Source organism: Saccopteryx leptura, chromosome 5, assembly GCF_036850995.1.
Source record: "Saccopteryx leptura isolate mSacLep1 chromosome 5, mSacLep1_pri_phased_curated, whole genome shotgun sequence".
Classification (NCBI taxonomy): Eukaryota; Metazoa; Chordata; class Mammalia; order Chiroptera; family Emballonuridae; genus Saccopteryx; species Saccopteryx leptura.
Genome location: NC_089507.1, coordinates 167,351,665 through 167,370,936, shown reverse-complemented (window position 1 = coordinate 167,370,936; position 19,272 = coordinate 167,351,665). Strand labels below are relative to the sequence as shown.

At 34.9% G+C, this 19,272-nt stretch overlaps 1 protein-coding gene across 1 annotated transcript in view; it reads left to right on the top strand.

The window, feature by feature from the left end:
- LOC136406603 (ABC-type organic anion transporter ABCA8-like) overlaps nt 1-19,272 on the top strand; it is an 88,963-nt gene that overhangs the window by 14,807 nt on the left and 54,884 nt on the right. Inside the window, exons 10-18 of the mRNA XM_066386584.1 lie at nt 1,395-1,453; nt 2,137-2,247; nt 3,055-3,230; nt 3,701-3,820; nt 4,067-4,205; nt 4,859-4,949; nt 9,573-9,712; nt 16,035-16,154; nt 18,503-18,701. Of these exons, the coding sequence (XP_066242681.1) occupies nt 1,395-1,453; nt 2,137-2,247; nt 3,055-3,230; nt 3,701-3,820; nt 4,067-4,205; nt 4,859-4,949; nt 9,573-9,712; nt 16,035-16,154; nt 18,503-18,701 (1,155 nt within the window). The remainder of the gene's footprint in view (nt 1-1,394; nt 1,454-2,136; nt 2,248-3,054; nt 3,231-3,700; nt 3,821-4,066; nt 4,206-4,858; nt 4,950-9,572; nt 9,713-16,034; nt 16,155-18,502; nt 18,702-19,272) is intronic.

The following is a 19,272-nucleotide window of genomic DNA, read 5'->3' as shown; positions in this document are numbered from 1 at the left end:
TCTAAACTTAGTCTCAACCTCACTCATTTCTTTGCCTGGATTCATTTATTCACCTCATTTATTATACTTTCCATTTTTATCTCAGTCTTTTAAAACTTCTCTTTTCTATTTATTGCCTTTTCAAAGAGGATGAAAGAGTAGGAAAGAGGAAGGAAGAAAAGACCTAGAGTACTCACCAAGGGAATTGAGGAAGATGTGCCTTTTAGAATGTGCTTTGTTCATGTTGGTAACTTTTATTTCAAAACAAAAACATAAAAAGAAACATTAACATCCCAGACCATTCAAATCTTGTTCATCCATCTGTGGCCAGCATATATCAGTCCCCTGTGAACTGTCTGATTACTCCAGCCTACTAAACCTCAATAACCAATTCATTTTTTAATTTTAATGTGTTTCATATTAAGCTTCCATACTTATATTTGTCCTATGACCTAAGCCTTGTTTAACCTCCAGTAGATCAGCTGAGAACAATGACTTGATTTGAGGTATCTGTGAATTTATTTATCTCTTTATCACCACACTCAACTCTAGGTACTACAGAATGCTGGTAAAATAGGATTAAAACAGAAATGAAAAAATCTACACGGTTCATAACTAATGGAACTTGAATTGTTTAATAAATAGATGAAAAATAAGAAACTACCTAGGATTCCAGATCTGTAATATCACCCAGCATGTTAAGTCAATTCCTATTACCATAGTCATCATAATCAAACCAACATCATTTTATGTTTATGAATATTTACCAAAAACCAAGCACTATGCATGCAAGATGAAATATTTCACTCGTCATTCAACACAACCCTAAAGCACTACAAATGTTTAGGTAGCAAAACCTGAAGCTTACCTTAAATCAGTGTACTAGTTAAAGAAATAGAGCTACTAGGTATTATAGATAGGATGAGCTCATTTAGATATTATTGCAATACCCATGCTCTCACTATTAATTATCTTAGGCTCTCTCCATTACTCCACCTGACCTTGAATTAAGTTAACAAAAGATATCTCCAGTCTGAGTCAGTAGTTCACAATGGACCTTCAGTAGTGGATGCCCATGGTAATTCTTGGCCTGGCTTCCTTGACTTTGCACTTTAGAGATAATCCTGATTCTCCATACTAATGTCAGGTTGTACCTCATTTGTTGAAAGCATAAGATCTGGTGATGTGTTCCAAACATAGGTAAATTATAAAACTTTGCAGATGAAGCTAATGTGAAGTGAAGACTGTGAAGAAATAATATTCTAGCTGATACTCTGACACAAGCACGACTGCACAGGAATTAAATCCACCATCTTCCTATACATTGAAGAGAAGATACATCTATCACATCAATCAAGCCTAGAATTGCCAAGTAAACATAATTGTCATAACCTGAAGTCCCTTTTTTTTTCCAGAATCATACATGTTACAAAAGAATATAAAGGAGAACCTGATAAAATAGGAGCTTTGAAAGGTAAACAAATAATAAATTTTAGTTATTATATTGATATTAATGTTCTGACTTTCATATTTTCTTTTTGGTTTGTTGAGCAATTACTGTTGGTCTTTCAGTTTTGAAATTAATTTTTAGCCACATAAAATTTATTTACAACACATCACTTCTACAGCATAGAAGTGAGAAAAAATTGAGTGTGTTTTAGAATTTTATATGTATTTGAAGGATATAACGTGTAATATTAAGGTACCCAAAGACTATTCTAGGTTTTTATCAACAAACAAATTTTTCTATTTTAATTTAAAGCTATTTTAGATATTGCTCTTTTAATTTTGTGCAAAGTATTATATACATCAAATAATTACTGTCCACATAGCAATTTTTGAAACTATTAATCATCCTTCAAGTCAATAATATGAGCATTCACGTACTGTATGCCAGACAATGTCAACGAACCTAGAAGTATAAGACATGTTTCCTGGCTTTAAAACAAGTAATTTTAAATTCTCAAAAGAGGATCAACACATAAATTTATAAAACATGTGTTTTTTAGTTTGAGTTTAACAACCTAGTACATTCATTTTTAGAAAACACAAACATCTAGTAAATAAAAAAATTTTAGCTCCACAATAAATTTGTGCTTTCCTTTCTTTTTTAATTCCTACCTCTTTTTCTTCTTTACTAATCTTTTTTCTACCTAGATCTGGTATTTGACGTATATGAAGGCCAAATCACTGCAATACTTGGTCACAGTGGAGCAGGAAAATCAACACTATTAAACATTCTTAGTGGGTTATCTGTTACCACCAAAGGTAAGAGGGTTTTTTTCCCCCAAATTCAGGTTAACAAATAAATCAGCTGATAATATAAAGTTCTGATCTTTAATCACAAACACAGATTACCAGGGAAAATAGAAGTTAATTTATAGTATTATTCTATTAAGTTAAACAATATTGAATTGGTGTATATGGAATTAGAGTATTTCAGCATCATTATTTTCATGGTCATTAAGTACCATTTGGCATTCCAACTTGTATCGGGAAGCTTTTACTGAACAACAAGCATCCCCAAAACCAATGGCTTAAAGTGAAAATGTTTGTTTATTTCTTATGGTTCTGTGGGTTGCCTGGCAGTGTTTCTGTTTAAACTGAAGAAGTTGCAGCCAGGCACTGTAGCATAGCCTCACTCACATATATGGGACTCCAGTAGGGACCATAGCACCTCTCTTACTACATGGCTTATCACCCTCTAGGAAGCTTGGTCAGGATTCTTCAATGGGTGATGTCCATTATCCCAAAAGCAGACAGAGGGCAATCCCAAGGTGGAGGCACTTCCCAGCCTCTGCTGATATCGTATTTTCTAAAACTCCATCTATTATAGAGCCACACCTAAGTGTGACAGGTAAATAAATTGAATATATCTTTATGGGAAAAGCTATAGAATAAAGCTTTCTTCCCCCAGATACCACAGAACTTAAATGGAAACTTAAACTTATAATGCCTGAATTCTGTAACCCTTGAAGATAAAATCATAATTAATTAAAAATTACATAATGATTCTCATTTAGAAAAATCTTAACTTATGCATAATCTGATGTTAACTTTTCATCTTTGTTGTAGGTTCTGTCACTGTGTATAATAATAAACTTTCAGAAACAATTAACCTAGAGAATCTCAGCAAGCTCACTGGAGTTTGTCCGCAAGTCAATGTACAATTTGACTTCCTCACTGTGAGAGAAAATCTCAGGCTCTTTGCTAAGATAAAAGGGATTCCACCACAGGAAGTGGAACAAGAGGTACAGAAATACATTAGCACTGATATATTGGTCAGAATGAGATTATTCACCTTTATTGTGGGGAGCTTTTATGCTTTCATTAAATTATCTTTGTGCCAAAGCATTCTATAAAAGTTGGACAAAGATAATCTAATTTAGATAATATCTAACACTGATGTATAATTTAAAATATGCTAGCATTACCTATATGTTTAAATATAATAATTCATTTATTCCTCACAACAACTCTATGAAGTAGGTACTATTATTATTTCCATTTTATATGTAGAAACTGAGGTTCAAGAGAGTAAGTAACATGACCAAGACTATTCAGCTAGTTATTATGAAGTGGTGTTCATATCTACAATAGTTAGTCTCACTCGGTATCTATGCTTTTAACTATTACATTTTGCAGCCTTGTATTTATAAATTCAAAATTTAAAAAAAGAATAAAATTTTGGTTTGTGACACCAATGTTGTCATTTGGTTAGATACAAAGAATTTTGCTGGAATTGGAAATGAACAATGTTCAAGACATCCTTGCTCAAAACTTAAGTGGTGGACAGAAAAGAAAACTCACCTTGGGCGTTGCCTTTTTAGGAGATCCTCCCGTAAGTCACACAAAATTTAGAGATGAATTCAAAGTTTTTAAATGAAACTTTTGGTAGTAATTCAAATGTTTTCTTTATAAAGGACATCTGTGATAAAATATTTATGATGAGACATTAATATAAAAATAAAATCTTAACCACCCTGTCCTTTGAAATGTATTGAATAAATACTATGGTTTCCATATGGTTCTGGAAGAACTATACACCTTGGTGGAAAACTCATTCATATACACCCCTCCTCTGTAGATTTTCCTACTGGATGAGCCAACTGCTGGATTGGATCCCCTTTCAAGATATCGAGTGTGGAATTTTCTGAAGGAGCGGAAAAGGAACCGTGTGATCCTCTTCAGTACCCAGTTCATGGATGAGGCTGACATCCTGGCTGGTAATTGATGGTTTCCTTTAAGTATCTGATGAAGACTTTATGAGATTTGAGAAATATGGATAATATGTTGAGCAGCTATGTTTTCTAACCCTGTCATCTTGCCACATTTGACCATTTGAACAGCTGGTGATGATATGAACTGGGCTCCAGAGTCAAATTCCTAACTATTGTCATGGAGCTCCTAGAATTTTGTATCATTTGATTACACAGGGGCAAGATCTGCCAAGAACTTACTTATCTCAAAATAAGTTAGATTCTATTTTAAAGGTATTAATCCTTTTACTCAAAATTGAAGTAAATCAGCTTGAAATATTCAAACAATGTTGATGGGTGACCCATTAAAATGTATAATGTGATTATTTTCTATCTCAGAAACCTCTCTGACTTGTTGGAAGAAAAAACAACAGCCTAAAGTATATAAATGAGATTCAAATGTGTCTATTTCAATGAGTATTTATGATACCTATGTTCGAAGATGTTGACCTTTTTTGAATTAGCTTTGAATAATACAAAGAAAGAGAGAGAGAGAGAAAGACAGAGAGAGAGAGAGAGAGACAGAGAGAGAGAGAGAGAAAGAGGGTTTTTGTAGACAATGAACTGTCTTTTCTTGGGCAACTTCTTAACAAACTTTCTTCTTTGCTTCTTCCTTTCAGATCGGAAAGTGTTTCTCTCCAAAGGGAAGCTGAAGTGTGCAGGCTCATCTTTTTTTCTAAAGAAGAAATGGGGGATTGGATATCACTTAAGGTAGAGCCACTCAAGGAGGCGAGACAATGAGAAATGGGCTGGAGGAAAGCATGGTGCCTGAAGGAACACATTACAACACACTTATATTGTTAATAGTAGCAATGTGTTATTATTATATACAGATGTTCACATATACATATATACAAATACATACATGAAGATATATATGGATGATAGAGATATATAAATATAGAAATATGGAGTTACTATGAGTATATGAGAGCTATTGATTGATAGTTTTAGAGTTCAAGAATATAAGATAACAAAAAATTTTAAACAAATATGATAGAAAATATACCCACAACACATAACTTGGTAAGAAAGGTGTGTGTGAAAGGAACTTTCTCAACTGACATTGCATTTCACAGCCTCATCAGCTCTCACCCAGGGTTTGACAAAATCTCCCAAGTAGGCTCCTTGATTCTTCTCCTTCTCCTAGTCCCTCCTCTTCTTTCTGTTCTTTCTCTCCTTTTTACCCTTTTTATTTTATTTTTATCACTAGTTTAAAAAGTAGCATATCCTTGCTGTTATTTATGTTTTAATACAGAGAAAATTTACATAACATTTTTTATTTAAATCTTTTACTTTATGAGGCACTGAAACTGTTGTTACTTTTACTCTACAGAAGAAAATATAGACCCCAAAGTTAATAATGGTAGAGTCAAGAATTTAACCTGGATGGTTTTAGTTTTTTTTTGTTTTTTGCATTTTTCCAAAGCTGGAAACAGGGAGGCAGTCAGACAGACTCCCGAATGCACCCGACCGGGATCCACCTGGCATGCCCACCAGGGGGCGATGCTCTGCTCATCTGGGGCATCGCTCTGTTGCATCCAGGGCCATTCTAGCGCCTGAGGCAGAGGCCACAGAGCCATCCTCAGCACCTGGGCCATCTCCGCTCCAATGGAGCCTTGGCTGCAGAAGGGGAAGAGAGAGACAGAGAGGAAGGAGAGGGGGAGGGGTGGAGAAGCAGATGGGCGCTTCTCTTGTGTGCCCTGGCTGGGAATTGAACCCGGACTCCTGCACGCCAGGCCAATGCTCTACCACTGAGCCAACTGGCCAGGGCCTGGATGGTTTTACAGTGATACCTCGGTTCTCGAACGCCTTGACTTTCGACCAAATCGGTATTCGACCAGGAAATTCGAGAAAATTTTGTCTTGGAATCCGAACAAATATTTGGAACTCGAACGTCCGAGATTAGCCGAGTTGAGCCGAATGGCGTTCATTCGGCCGAGCACGCCTTGCCTGCGTCATCAGTGTGAGTCACGCTTTGTCACGCTTTGTGGAGAGAGAGAATCACGTTTTTGTGGAGAGAGTCACGCTTTGTGGTGAGAGTCACGCTTTGTGGTGAGACTCACGCTTTGTGGAGAGACTCACACTTTGTGCACGCTTTGTACACTGAATTTAACCCTTAGACATGGGTCCAAAGAAAGCCAGAAGTGGTAATGCAGACAAAGGTAAGCAGAAAGCTGTGAGAACAACGATTAAGCTGAAAAAAGAAATCATTGCCAAATATGAACAGGGCACACGTGTTTCAGATCTGTCTGCTGAGTATGGCATGCCAATATCTACTATCTCAACTTTCCTTAAGAATAAAGCTGTTATAAAGGCTGCCAATGTTGCCAAAGGTGTTACATTGTTAACAAAGCAAAGGCCTCAGATAACGGAGGAAATGGAGAAGCTGCTTCTTATTTTCATTAAAGAAAAAGAGTTAGCAGGTGACAGCATCAATGAAGTCGTTATTTGTGAGAAAGCACCAGTAAATAGGCATATTTTTGGGGCTTGGAACAAATTAATCCAGTTTCCATTATTTCCTATGGGTTTCATTGTTTCGGTTCTCGAACAATTTGGTTCTCGACCGTTCTCCCGGAACGAATTATGTTCGAGAACCGAGGTATCACTGTAGTTTTAAAGTTCTCTACTTAGATCCATTTTTCCCCCCACAAAGACAGGAAGTCAGAGAGAGAGACAGACAGACAGAAGTTAGACAGAGATGAGAAGCATCAATTTTTTGTTGCATCTCTTTAGTTGTTCATTGATTGCTTTCTCATATATACCTTGACTGGAAGGCTACAGCAGAGGGAGTGCCCCTTGCTCAAGCAAGTGACTTTTGACTCAAGCCAATGACCTTGGGTTTCAAGAGAGTGACATTAGGGCTCAAGCAGGTGACCATGGTGTCATGTCTATGATCCATGCTCAAGCCAGCGACCACACACTCCAGCTGGTGAGCACATGCTCAAGCCGCATGAGCCTGCATTCAAGCCAGTGACCTCAGGGTTTTGAACCTGGGTCTTCTGCAACCTAGTCCAATGCTCTGTCCACTGTGCCACCAATTGGTCAGGCTCTAAATCCATATTTTAAATTATTTTTTAATTTTTACATTAATTGATCAGCTTGTAGCTCTCATTTATATAATCTATACCTTATTTTTTTTTTTAGAAAATTAAATTTAATAGGGTAATGATCAATAACTGTACATAGATTTCAGGCAAACATAACTGCATCGTTTGAATAATCAATTATTTGTAAATATACTTTAAAACCTAAAAAAAATAAAAAATTTAAAAAAAAATTTAGAAAAACAAGACAAAGCAAACAAAAAATTTCAATGATTTCACTGAATCATTTTGGTACCAGATACCAAACTACACCACCAAATAATGTTGGTGTGGCCCACTACCATGACTCAAATATCACCTCCATTACTCAATTCAATAACCTTTATTTCAAATATTCATTGTTCTTTCCACATGCCATATTATGGTTGACATTTCTCATTGTTAGAATTTATTTCCTGAGTCTGGAATTTTCTTGAGCCTATTTTGACCTGTTTAAGTTCTACAGAGTTACATCACTGCCACATTTCATGGCCTTTATCTATCTTACATCCCTGTGTATTATCACAGTATCTTGATTTTGTAAATTACTTTCTTTTTATCTCTTCTGGGAATTAAATGAACTCTCTGAAACTCAGTTTTCTCACTTACAAAGTAGGAGTAATAATTCTTAGTTGCAAGTAAAAGTTACAGAAAGATAAAGGAGAGGGTGACTGGCACATTGCATGGTAACACAACCTGTTCTCAAAATAAAGAATTCTGGGTCAGGGATCCCAATGAATTTCTGAGTCTCCATGAAAATAATTTGTGTAATTGCTTTTTTTTCTCCTTCTGAATCAGGGTCCGCAAACTATGGTTTGTGAACCAAGTCCAGCCTACTTCCTGTTTTGTAAAGCTGGATCACAGCCACTCCCATTAGTTGAGCTATTGCTGCTCCCATGTTACAGTGGCAGTGTTGAATGGTTGCAACAGAGATCTATTGGCCTGCAAAGCCTAATATATTTCCTATCTAGCTATCTACAGAAGAGGTTTGCTGACCTCCTCTTCTTAGCTATAAGTTTATATTGTTCATGGAGTCCTCTCCAGTGCCCAGCACATGCTCTTGCAAGAGTCCAGGAAAAGTTTCATGAATTTACAGAATCATCTTGCAGAGATTATGATATATTCTTAGTTTCATTCCTTCAATGGTTTCCACTGCTTCTAAAAATGACATTTTTCTTATATGTTCAAAATATTTATGATAAACTTGATTAATTTAGTCAAGAATTTGATCAAATAAAATAACGACCATTTTGAAGGGATTGTTAAGTGCAGATATCACTATTATTCACTTAGTAGAACCCTGGATGTTAGCAATCATTATTCCACTTTACTAATGAGGAAGCTGTTCAGATAAGTGAATAACACATTTCAAATGACAAAACCAAGTTACAAAGTCATTACTGTATTCCATCTACTGTATACATTAAGACCTTGATAAATAGATTTTTTTTTACAATGGTCTTTTGACATGTGTAGAGTGATTTCTCAATAATACTTTGTTCTTTTTCAAAGTTGTAAAGTTATCACTAGGAAGGAAGCAAAAAATTAGCGATCTTACCATTCGGAACCCACATTTATCCATGAATTGTTTCTATCTATAACCTTGTTTTCTTCATAGAACTTACCACTGTTGGGAAGTATTTTACTTATCCATTTGTTTGCTTCTATTCTCTCTGTCTCTCCCATTAGAAATTAATCTTCATACAAGCAAGACAATGCTGTTTTATTCACCATTGTACCCTCAGCATTTAGGATAATTTCTGTCACATTCTAATAATTTAACAGATTTTCATTGGATGGCTATATTGAATACCTAAATCTGTTTGTGTGCATGCATTTGAAAGCCTCTTGTTCTTGCCTAATACAACAATTGTATATAGCCACATTAACTCTCTTGGAAAAATTTAAATCATTGTCCAACTTATATAGTCCTGACTTTGCTGTATTGTGTCCCTGATATCTGTACCCTGTAGCTCTTTTCCCCTTAAGGACATAGTCAATATTGATCTTCTCTGGGCATCATCCCTGAATAACGTGACCATTAATTCTGGTTAGTTCACTCCTTCCTTTCTGTTATTACATGTCTTTAATATGATTTTTATTGTTCTCTTATTTCATGTTTGAATGACCTATTCTAGGATTAGATTTTATTTGATATTTTCTTATCTCATAGAGACAAGATTTTACTTGATATTTTCATGCAATTGTAGACAATGTCAAATAACATGTATCTTTTTTTTAACACCAGTTTGCAGTTGACTGAAATGTGTGTTAAAGAAAAAATAACATCCCTCATTACACAGCACATTCCTGATGCCAAATTATCAGCAGAAAGTGAAGGAAAACTTATCTACACGTTGCCCTTGGAAAGCACAAAAAAATTCCCAGGTAATGTATATGAAAATCACAGAATGAAATACATAAATGTTATTTATAATAATAATATCAGTGGTAATTATTACAACTAACATTGGTAGCTTATAATATGCTCAGGTATTTAACACATGATGTACAATAACTAGATTATTTTACCAACAGTGAAAAACATTATATTCTAATTGTTGTATTATGCCTGGGCATTTTAGGGAGGTTCTTTAGTTCTTCATTCCTTCAAGATTACAGCCAATATTCTATTATTCATAACTTTGCGTGAACAGAAATGGTTGAAAACCTCTGTATTAACTGTTATGTTAAACAATCCCATGATTGTTTAACAAGTTTAACAAGTCTTAAGACTTGTTCTCCTGACAAATCTTTTGTGGTGACTCTGGGTTTTTCACGCCTGTACTGAACAGTATACTTTCAAGATCTGTTTTGAATTCTCCATTAGGTAAATAGTACAGCTTCATTACATCAGGGTCAGTTTCTGGGCACTTATCTTGTTCTTTTGTTTGGAACATTTTTGACCAATGAATTTTGGTTTTTCTTGACTGTTTATGTTGATGTATGCGTGTTAGATACAACAAGCACCTCTGTCAGTCTTACAGACTGGCTTTGTGCAGGAGATCCCAAACCATCAGCCTGAGAATACATGCTAAGGGCCTCTATGGACTCTTTGGCTCCCTGAGGAGAAGCAGACAACTGTAGCTTTTGTCAGGTATCTATGTGGTGAGCCAGGGGCATGATCTATGGCAGTGGTCCCCAAACTTTTTTGGGCCATGGACCAGTTTAATGTCAGAAAATATTTTTACAGACCGGCCTTTAGGGTGGGATGGATAAATGTATCATGTGACTGAGACAAGCATCAAGAGTGAGTTTTAGATGAATGTAACACAGGGAATCTGGTCATTTTTTAAAAATTAAACATCATTCAGACTTAAATATAAATAAAACGGAAATAATGTAAGTTATTTGTTCTTTCTCTGAGGACCGGTACCAAATGACCCACAGACTGGTACTGGTCCATGGCCCAAGTGTTGGGTACCACTGATCTATGGCATAATGTCAATTATAATAATCAAGATTGTGTAGTATGACAGCATAATAGACAGATAGCCAGAACAGAATTAATTCTGGTGAGGAGGTGGAGAAAATTCATCACTCATACATGGCTGTTGGGAATATGAACAGGCACCATGACTCTGGAAAACATTTGACAGTTTCTTGAAAACAGAGAACCTGCAGCTCCCATTCAACCAAGTGACTGCACACTAAGCTTTTATCCTGAAGATATGAAAACATGCTCACATGAAAACCTGTACATAAATGTATATAGCAGTTTTATTTGCAATAGACAGTCCTGAAACAACTCAGTTGCTCTTAATAAGTGACTGATTAAATAAAGTGAGTACTTCTGTAATGTGCAAAATTACTCAACAGTAAAAAGAAGGGGCTATTCACTTTTATATGCAACAACCTGAACAAATACTCAGAAATCAGACTCAGTAGTAGAAGTCAACCCTGAAAGGTTGCATACTGTATGAGTCAATTTATATCATATTCTTGAAATAACAAAATTATAATAATGGAGAACAGATTAAGAGTTGCCATCATTGGGAGGAGTCCAGAGAGTGTGAGAATCCTAATTACTAGCATGATCATGGTAATGGCAATGTTTTAGATCTTTTATTTTTAATTAATTTCAGAGAGAGAGGAATGAGAAGAAAGAGAGAAACATAGATTTATTATTCCACTAATTTATGCATTCAATGGTAGGTTCTTGTATGTGCCTTGACAGGAAATCAAACCCTGAACCTTAGCATATTGAGACTATACTCTAACCAACTGAGATACCAGTCTAGGCTTTTATCTTGATTGTATTAGTGTTAATACCTTTTTTGATATTGTGCTGTGGCTCTTTCAGACATTAAAATTGAAGGAAAATCAATAGTACAGGCAGATCTGTCTGCATTATTTTTTACAACTGCATGTGAATCTAAAATTATCTCAAAATAAAGAGTTTCATTTAAAAAGAAAAAATTGGGCCAGAAGATGGCAACTGAGTAGGCGGATGTACCAACTTCCACCTCCCAGAACCAAAGTGGATTACAACTTAACTTGGAAACAATTATCTTGCTGTGTGCAAAGTCCCACCTCAAAACAAAAGATACACATAGACTGAATGTAAAAGGATGGAAAAAATGTTTCATGCAATGGAAATGGAAAAAACTGGAATAGCAATATTTATATCTGATAAAATATACTTTAAAACAGAGACTATAGTAAGGGATAAAAAAGGTCACTACATAATGATAAAAGGAGCAATCCAACAGTAAGTGATAACCATTATAAATATCTATTCACCTAATATAGGAGCAACTAAATATATAAAGCAGACTCTGATGGACATATGGGGCAAGATCAACAGTAATCTTATAATAGTAGGGGGTTTCAATACCCCACTAACATCACTGAATAGATCCTCAAGAAAGAAAATTAACAAAGAAACAACAGAATCAAGGGACATCTTGATCAACTGTATTTAATAGATATCTTTAGAATATTTCACCCTAAAGCAGAAGAATATACATTTTTTTTTCAAGTTCTTATAGTACATTCCTTAGGATAGACCACATTTTATGGCATAAAATGAGCCTCAACTAATTTAACAATATTTGCAAATCAGTCAATGTGGTTCATCACATAAACAAATGAAAGGATAAAAATCACATGATACTATTAATAGATGCAGAAAAACATTTGATAAAATTCAGGACCCATTTATGATCAAAACTCTCAGCAAAGTGTGAATACAGGGAATATACCTCAACATGATAAAGGCCATCTATGACAAACCCACAACCAACATCATAATCAATGAGCAAAAATTAAAAGCAATCCCCTTAAGATCAAGAACAAGGCAAGGGTACCCCTTTCACCACTCTTCTTCAACATAGTTCTGGAAGTCATAGCCTCAGCAATCAGAGAAGAAGAAGAAATAAAAGGCATCCAAATTTGAAAAGAAAAATAAAACTACTATTATTTGCTGATGACATAATACAGTACATAGAAAACCCTGAAGTCTTAGTCAAAAAACTACTGGACTTGATAAATGAGTTCAGAAAGGTGGCAAGATATAAAATTAATATTTAAAAATCAGAAGCATTTTTATACACCAACAATGAACTGTCTGAAAGAGAAATTAAGAAAACAATCCCCTCCACTATAGCAGCAGAAAAAATAAAGTACCTCAGAGTAAAATAAAGGCCTCTGTACTCAAAACAGCTTGGTACTGGCATAAGAACAGGCATATAGACCAATAGAAAAGAACAGAAAACCCAGAAATGAACTCACACCTTTATGGGCAATTGATATTTGACAAAGGAGGTAAGAGCATTCAATGTAGTAAAACAGAGTCTTTAACAAATGGTGTTGGGAAAATTGGACAGGTACTTGCAAAAAAATGAAACTAGACCACCAACTTAGAGCATTCACAAAAATAAAGTAAAAATGGATAAAAGACGTAAACATAGGTTGTGAAACCATAATCGTCCTGTAAGACAACGTAGGCTGTAAGCTCACCAACATTTCTCACAGCAATATATTTACTGATTTACCTCCACGGACAAGTGAAATAAAGGACAGAATGAACAAATTGGACTATATAAAACTAAAAACATTTGCACAGCTAAAGATAATATGAACTAAATAAAAAGACAAACCACACAGTGGGAAAACATATTCAACAATATGTGTGATAAGGGGTTAATAACAAAAATTCATAAAATATTGTAAAACTCAACATCAGGAAGGTAAACAATCAAATAAAAAAATATGGCAGAAGAAATGAGTAGACACACCTCCAAAGAGGACATACACATGGCCAATTGCACTATGAAAAAATGTTCAACATCACTAATCAGTAGAGAAATGCAAATCAAAACCACAATGAGATACCACCTCACACCTGTCAGAATGGTGCTTATTAACAAAACTACACATAATAAGTGCTGGCAAGGATGTGGAGAAAAGGGAACCCTCCTGTACTCCTGGTGTAAATGCAGACTTGTGCAGCCACTGTGGAAAACAGTATTGAGATTCCTCAAAAAATTAAAAATGGAACTGCTTTTTGACCCAGCTATCCCTCTTTTAGAAATATATCCTAAGAATATTAAATCACTGATTCAAAAGAAGAAATGCACCCCCATGTTTATTGCAGCATTGTTTACAATAGCCAAGATCTGGAAACAGCCCAAGTGTCCATCAGTGTACAAATGGATAAACAAGCAGTGTACATATACATGGTGGAATACTATGAAGCCATGAAAAAGAAAAATATTATCTTTTACGACAACATGATGGACCTGGAGACTATTATGCTAAGTGAAATAAGCCAGGCAGAGAAAGAAAAATATGATATGACCTCATTCATATGAGGTATCTAATGAACAATGTGAACTGAAGAACAGAATAGAGACAGAGGAGGAATCAAAGAGAGAAAGCATTTAGAGGGAAAGGGGATGAGACGATGGGATCAGAGAAGGGAAAGAGATTAGTGAAATTATATATACATAACACAGCATTATTGAGAGCAGGACAGCAAATGCTGGATGGAAGGAGGGAAGGCATTGGGGGGAGGGGGCTGGGGTGGGTCTCGAAGAGAACACGGGGTTGGGGGACAGATATATTCAGTGGGCCACTTGAATTTATGTAAAGACAATATATTAAAGTCAATAAAAATTAAAAAAATAAATTAGCACAAAAAATAAAGGAAAAGAAAAAGAAAAAATTACTAGTTATTTTCATCACCCAGAGAATCTATTCTCTGGTAAAGGCTCCAGATGAGGGCCTGAACTGAGTGGTTGAAATAATTAACCTTATTTTATGTATGTGCAACAAAAACACAAAAATTACCCCCATTAAGTCATTCAAATATACATCTCATGGTAACAACACAAGGTTTCCTTACAACCATCAGGCAAAGTATCATCAAACACTAATATTAATGTGTTTTTATCATAATTATAATTTACAGGAGGTTCACATCATTTTAGGGCAACGAAAGAAAGACAACACTCAGTAGCAGTTTAAATCTCTATACAGTACTCTAATCAAGACAGAAAACTTTTACATAGATTTGATTTTGTGTGGTGAACACACAGTGCAATATACAGATAATATATCAGAACTCTACACCTAAAATCTGTATGATTTTATTAACCAATGTCACATGAATAAATTTAATTAAAAAAACAAGAAAGACGGAAAGCTTCTAGTGTGTCCTTTTGCTCATGGATAAGCCCCAGATTGAAGCCCCAGGAGTTCTGTCATCACATTAGGATTTATAATAGGCTTTTATTTAAGTTTCATTTAATTAAATATAATAATTGAAATTCATGCAGAAAAGGACATTGCTCCCTCCTTTAAGAATAATAACAATGCAAAAGTATTATTGGTGAATGAACTAAAGAAAAGGGATACAGAATTGCTAGAGAGACTACTGTCACAATTTCCTACTATGCCACCAAAGTTCTGAGTAGTTCCTCATTCTGCCTTTGAGATCTTGTGAATTTTTCTTCTCTAATCAAAAGCAGATACTGATGGAATCATATAGTTCTAGGTTTTCTTGATTTACTTTTTTCACTCAGTATAATGTTATCAAGGTCCATCCATGTTGTTGTAAATGATTCGGGACATAAAAACGAGACTCAGAGACATGGACAAGAGTGTGGTGGTTACGGCTGCGGGAGGGGCACAAAGAAAACCAGATAAAAGGTGACAGAAGACAATTTGACTTTAGGTGAGGGGTAATGCAACATAATCAAATGTCTAAATAACCTGGAGATGTTTTCTCTGAACGCATGTACCCTGATTTATCAATATCACCCCATTAAAATTAATTTTTAAAAAAGCAGATATTTAAAATATCTTATATTTTTTGTACTTCCTTTGACAGATATGTTCTGAACTGAAGAATGTTCTACACAATATACTAATTCTGAAAAAAAGAGATCTATCCCTATCGTTGGCTCCCATTTTTATGTGTTTTCTGGAAATGACTCAGTTAATTAGACTTAAAATTTAAAAGAATCTGAAGTTCCACTATTAATAAAACTTTTTAAAAAACACAGAAGAAAACTAAAATGAAATTTTCATAGAAATATAAGTAAATGTAAAGTATTATTTAATCAAAAAAGTTAATGTATGGGATAGAACACAATTTGAAATAAAAACGTGATATGTAGATTTGAAGATTGTTTGAAAAATTATGCTCAGTTCATCTGTGATTTATTCTCATTTTGATTTGCTACTGTGTGTGTGTGTTTTTTAGAACTTTACGAGAATTTTGATCTCTGTCCAGACCTGGGTATTGAGAATTATGGTGTTTCCATGACAACTTTGAATGAGGTGTTTCTGAAACTAGAAGGAAACTCAACAATTGACAAACCAGGTAAATAAAATGCATGGCATGAAAATTATCATGTGAATGTATTCAGAACACCTAGTGCTGTGTATATGGCAAGGAAACACAGTTCCAAAGACATGGTTCCAAAATACGAGGTTCCATGATTAAGGCTGTTCTTGAGAAAGAATATATTAAGGTGAAATGCATCCCTGTCACATTTGTTACCTCCACTAACACTATTGCCTTGATACTGAGATGGCCCAGTTTCTTCTGCCCAAAGCTCATAACCCTCATTGTATCCCATTTTCCAAGAGCGATTTCAGACGAAACACCTATTCTAAATCTCTCTCTCCAAGCACTCTGAGTATGCCTGCTGCTCTCCATAGTTTCTGAGAAGTCAGCTCTAGATCTTTCTGGGGATTTCTTTAAATGATGAGTTGTTTTTCTCCTGCTGGTTTCAAAATTCTCTTTCTGTTTTTGGTTTTGACAATTCAGTTATGACATCTTCAGGTGTGGACCTCCTTCATTTGTCCAACTTGGTGTTTGATGACCTGTATGTATATATACATATATGCTAGAGTTTCTCAACACATTTGGGAACATTTCAGCCACTGCCTTAGTCCCCATATATAAAAAGTACCCGTTTTTTTAAAAATTTGAAGTCTAAAACCTGAGTGCATCTTATACAGTGGTTGTAGATTTTTTAATTGCATTTCTTGCTTTTTCATGCAGATGAGGAGTTGTATGAATTTTATGATGAATAAAACTTGAGTTCAATAACTTTATGTAATACATTTTTTTCAAATTTCTGGCTCTAAAATTAAGGTGCTTCTTATACATGGGAGCATTCTATACATGGAGAAATATGGTATTCCTTTAACTATACTTTCTATCCTTTTCTGTCTATACTGTCCACTATTGTATGTGGTAGTATCTGTTAGTATGTTGATAGTGTCTCACATTTGATTGAAAATTTATTTTTTCTGATTCATTTTTTCTTTCTATTCCTTAGACTTAATAATCTCAGTTTGTCTTTTGTCATGTTTATAACCATCTCTTCTACCAAATGAAATCTGTTGAGCTTTTATTTTTCAGAAAATATTTTCAATTATACTTGTTAAATACAAAATTTCTATTTTCAATAATTTTTAAACCTTTGCCCAACTGATGAGACATATGATCATACTTAATGATATCCAAATGTGTTGTGCAATATAAAAATAACATGTGAATTTCCTAAATATTATTGTTATTGACATTATAACTTTTAGTGTAGTCATAAAACATAACATGATTTAAAATCTTTTAAGTTTATTGACACTTGTTGAATCAGCATTTTATCTATTTTGGTGAATATTTCTTGACCATTTAAAAACATTTATACATACAAACATATAAATGCATATGTATGTATGAGTTTATACAAATGCATATATGTAGAATATATATATATGTGTGTATAAAACTTCTGTTGTGTAGAAAGTTGTATAAATTTCAATTTGGTCTAGTTGGATGATGGTGTTGTTCAAATATTCTTTGCCCTTACTGGTTTTTGTGTTTTTGTCTGTGTTTTTGTCTATGTTTTCTATCAATTACAAGTGAGGGATAGTAAAGTCTCCAACTATAATTCTAGTGTGTTCATTGTTGTCCTTTCCCCACTTTAGTTCAGTGTCTCCTCCATGCACTTGGACCTGTTATTATGAACATTCACGATTAAGATTAGCATGTCTTCTTGGTTGCCTTCATTATCATAACAAAAGATCCTTTTTAAACCCTGGCAGTAACAGTTATCCTGAAGCCCAGTTTTCCCAGAATTAATACACTTGCTTTTATTTTAATGTAATTTGTGATTACAATTTAAAAAAAAGGTTCAAACTTCTTGTGCTTTTAATTTACAATGAATTTCTTAAAAACAGCATGTAGGCGAATTTTGCTTTTAAATGCATTTTACAAAGTTTTTTATAAGGTATGTTTAGCCCATTTATTTTTAATATAGTTATTGCTATCTTTATGGTTAATTTATAGTTAAACCCCAGTTTGTAGCACACCAATTTGCAGCTTTTTTCTCTAGTTGGACACCTAAGATAATTGTTTTATTTACCAAGTTTCCAGGTCACACCGAGATGCTCAAATGATCCTGCATACTTATTTCACCTCTTTAATGTAGTATCTGTATCCAAATTATCTAAGATCTTTTTTCTAGGCCTCTTGTTCAAGAAATGAATCCTCCCCCTATTTTTCTAGTTCATGGCAGCAACCAGTAATATCACACAATGCCTACAGTTATGCTGAAGATGTTACTTGGGTTGTTGTAATTAAACAAATACTAGAGTAAGTTTAATACAGTACCTCTGAAGTGGGAATTTATGCATTACTTATTTTGTGTTTTGCAGATATAGCCACTTCGGGAGAAGGACAGGTAAAAGGAGCTGGAGACACAGAAAGGCTTGTTGAGATGGAACAAGTTCTCTCTTCCCTTAGTGAGATGAGAGAACCAATAGGTGGCCTGGCCCTGTGGGGACAGCAAGTCCGTGCAATTGCAAGGGTCCGCTTCTTAAAGTTAAAGCAGGATAAAAAAGTTCTGTTATCACTGTGAGTATCAGTATGGCTTTGGTTCAGTCAATGCACTAAAAAGAAATTCAAGTCTAAAAATAAGAGAAAACAAAAAAATAAAAATGAAATACTGCACTCTGGCCAGTGGGCTCAGTGGTAGAGCATTGGCCTGGCGTGGGATGTCCCAGGCTTGATTCCTGGACAGGGCACACTGGAGAGGAGCCCATCTGCTTCTCCACATCTCCTCTTCTTGCTATTTTTTTTCTCTCTCTCTCTTTCTCTTTTTTCTTCTCCCCTTCTTCAGCCATGGCTTGATAACAGCAAATTGGCCTGAAGCACTGAGGATCACTGCATGGCCTCTGTGTCATGTACTAACAAATGGCTCTGGTTGCAACAGAGCAATCGTCCCAGATGGGCTGAGTATTGCCCCTTAGTGGACTTTCTGGGTGGATCCCAGTCAGGGTGCATGCAGGAGTCTTTCCCTGCTACCCCTCGTCTCACTAAAAATAAAAAAATAAAATAATAAAATAAGATTTTGCATCTACAGAACTGGGTAAAGTATAAAACGCCTTCTACTTCATGGTCATAGTTTTTATCTACCAGCCGACTA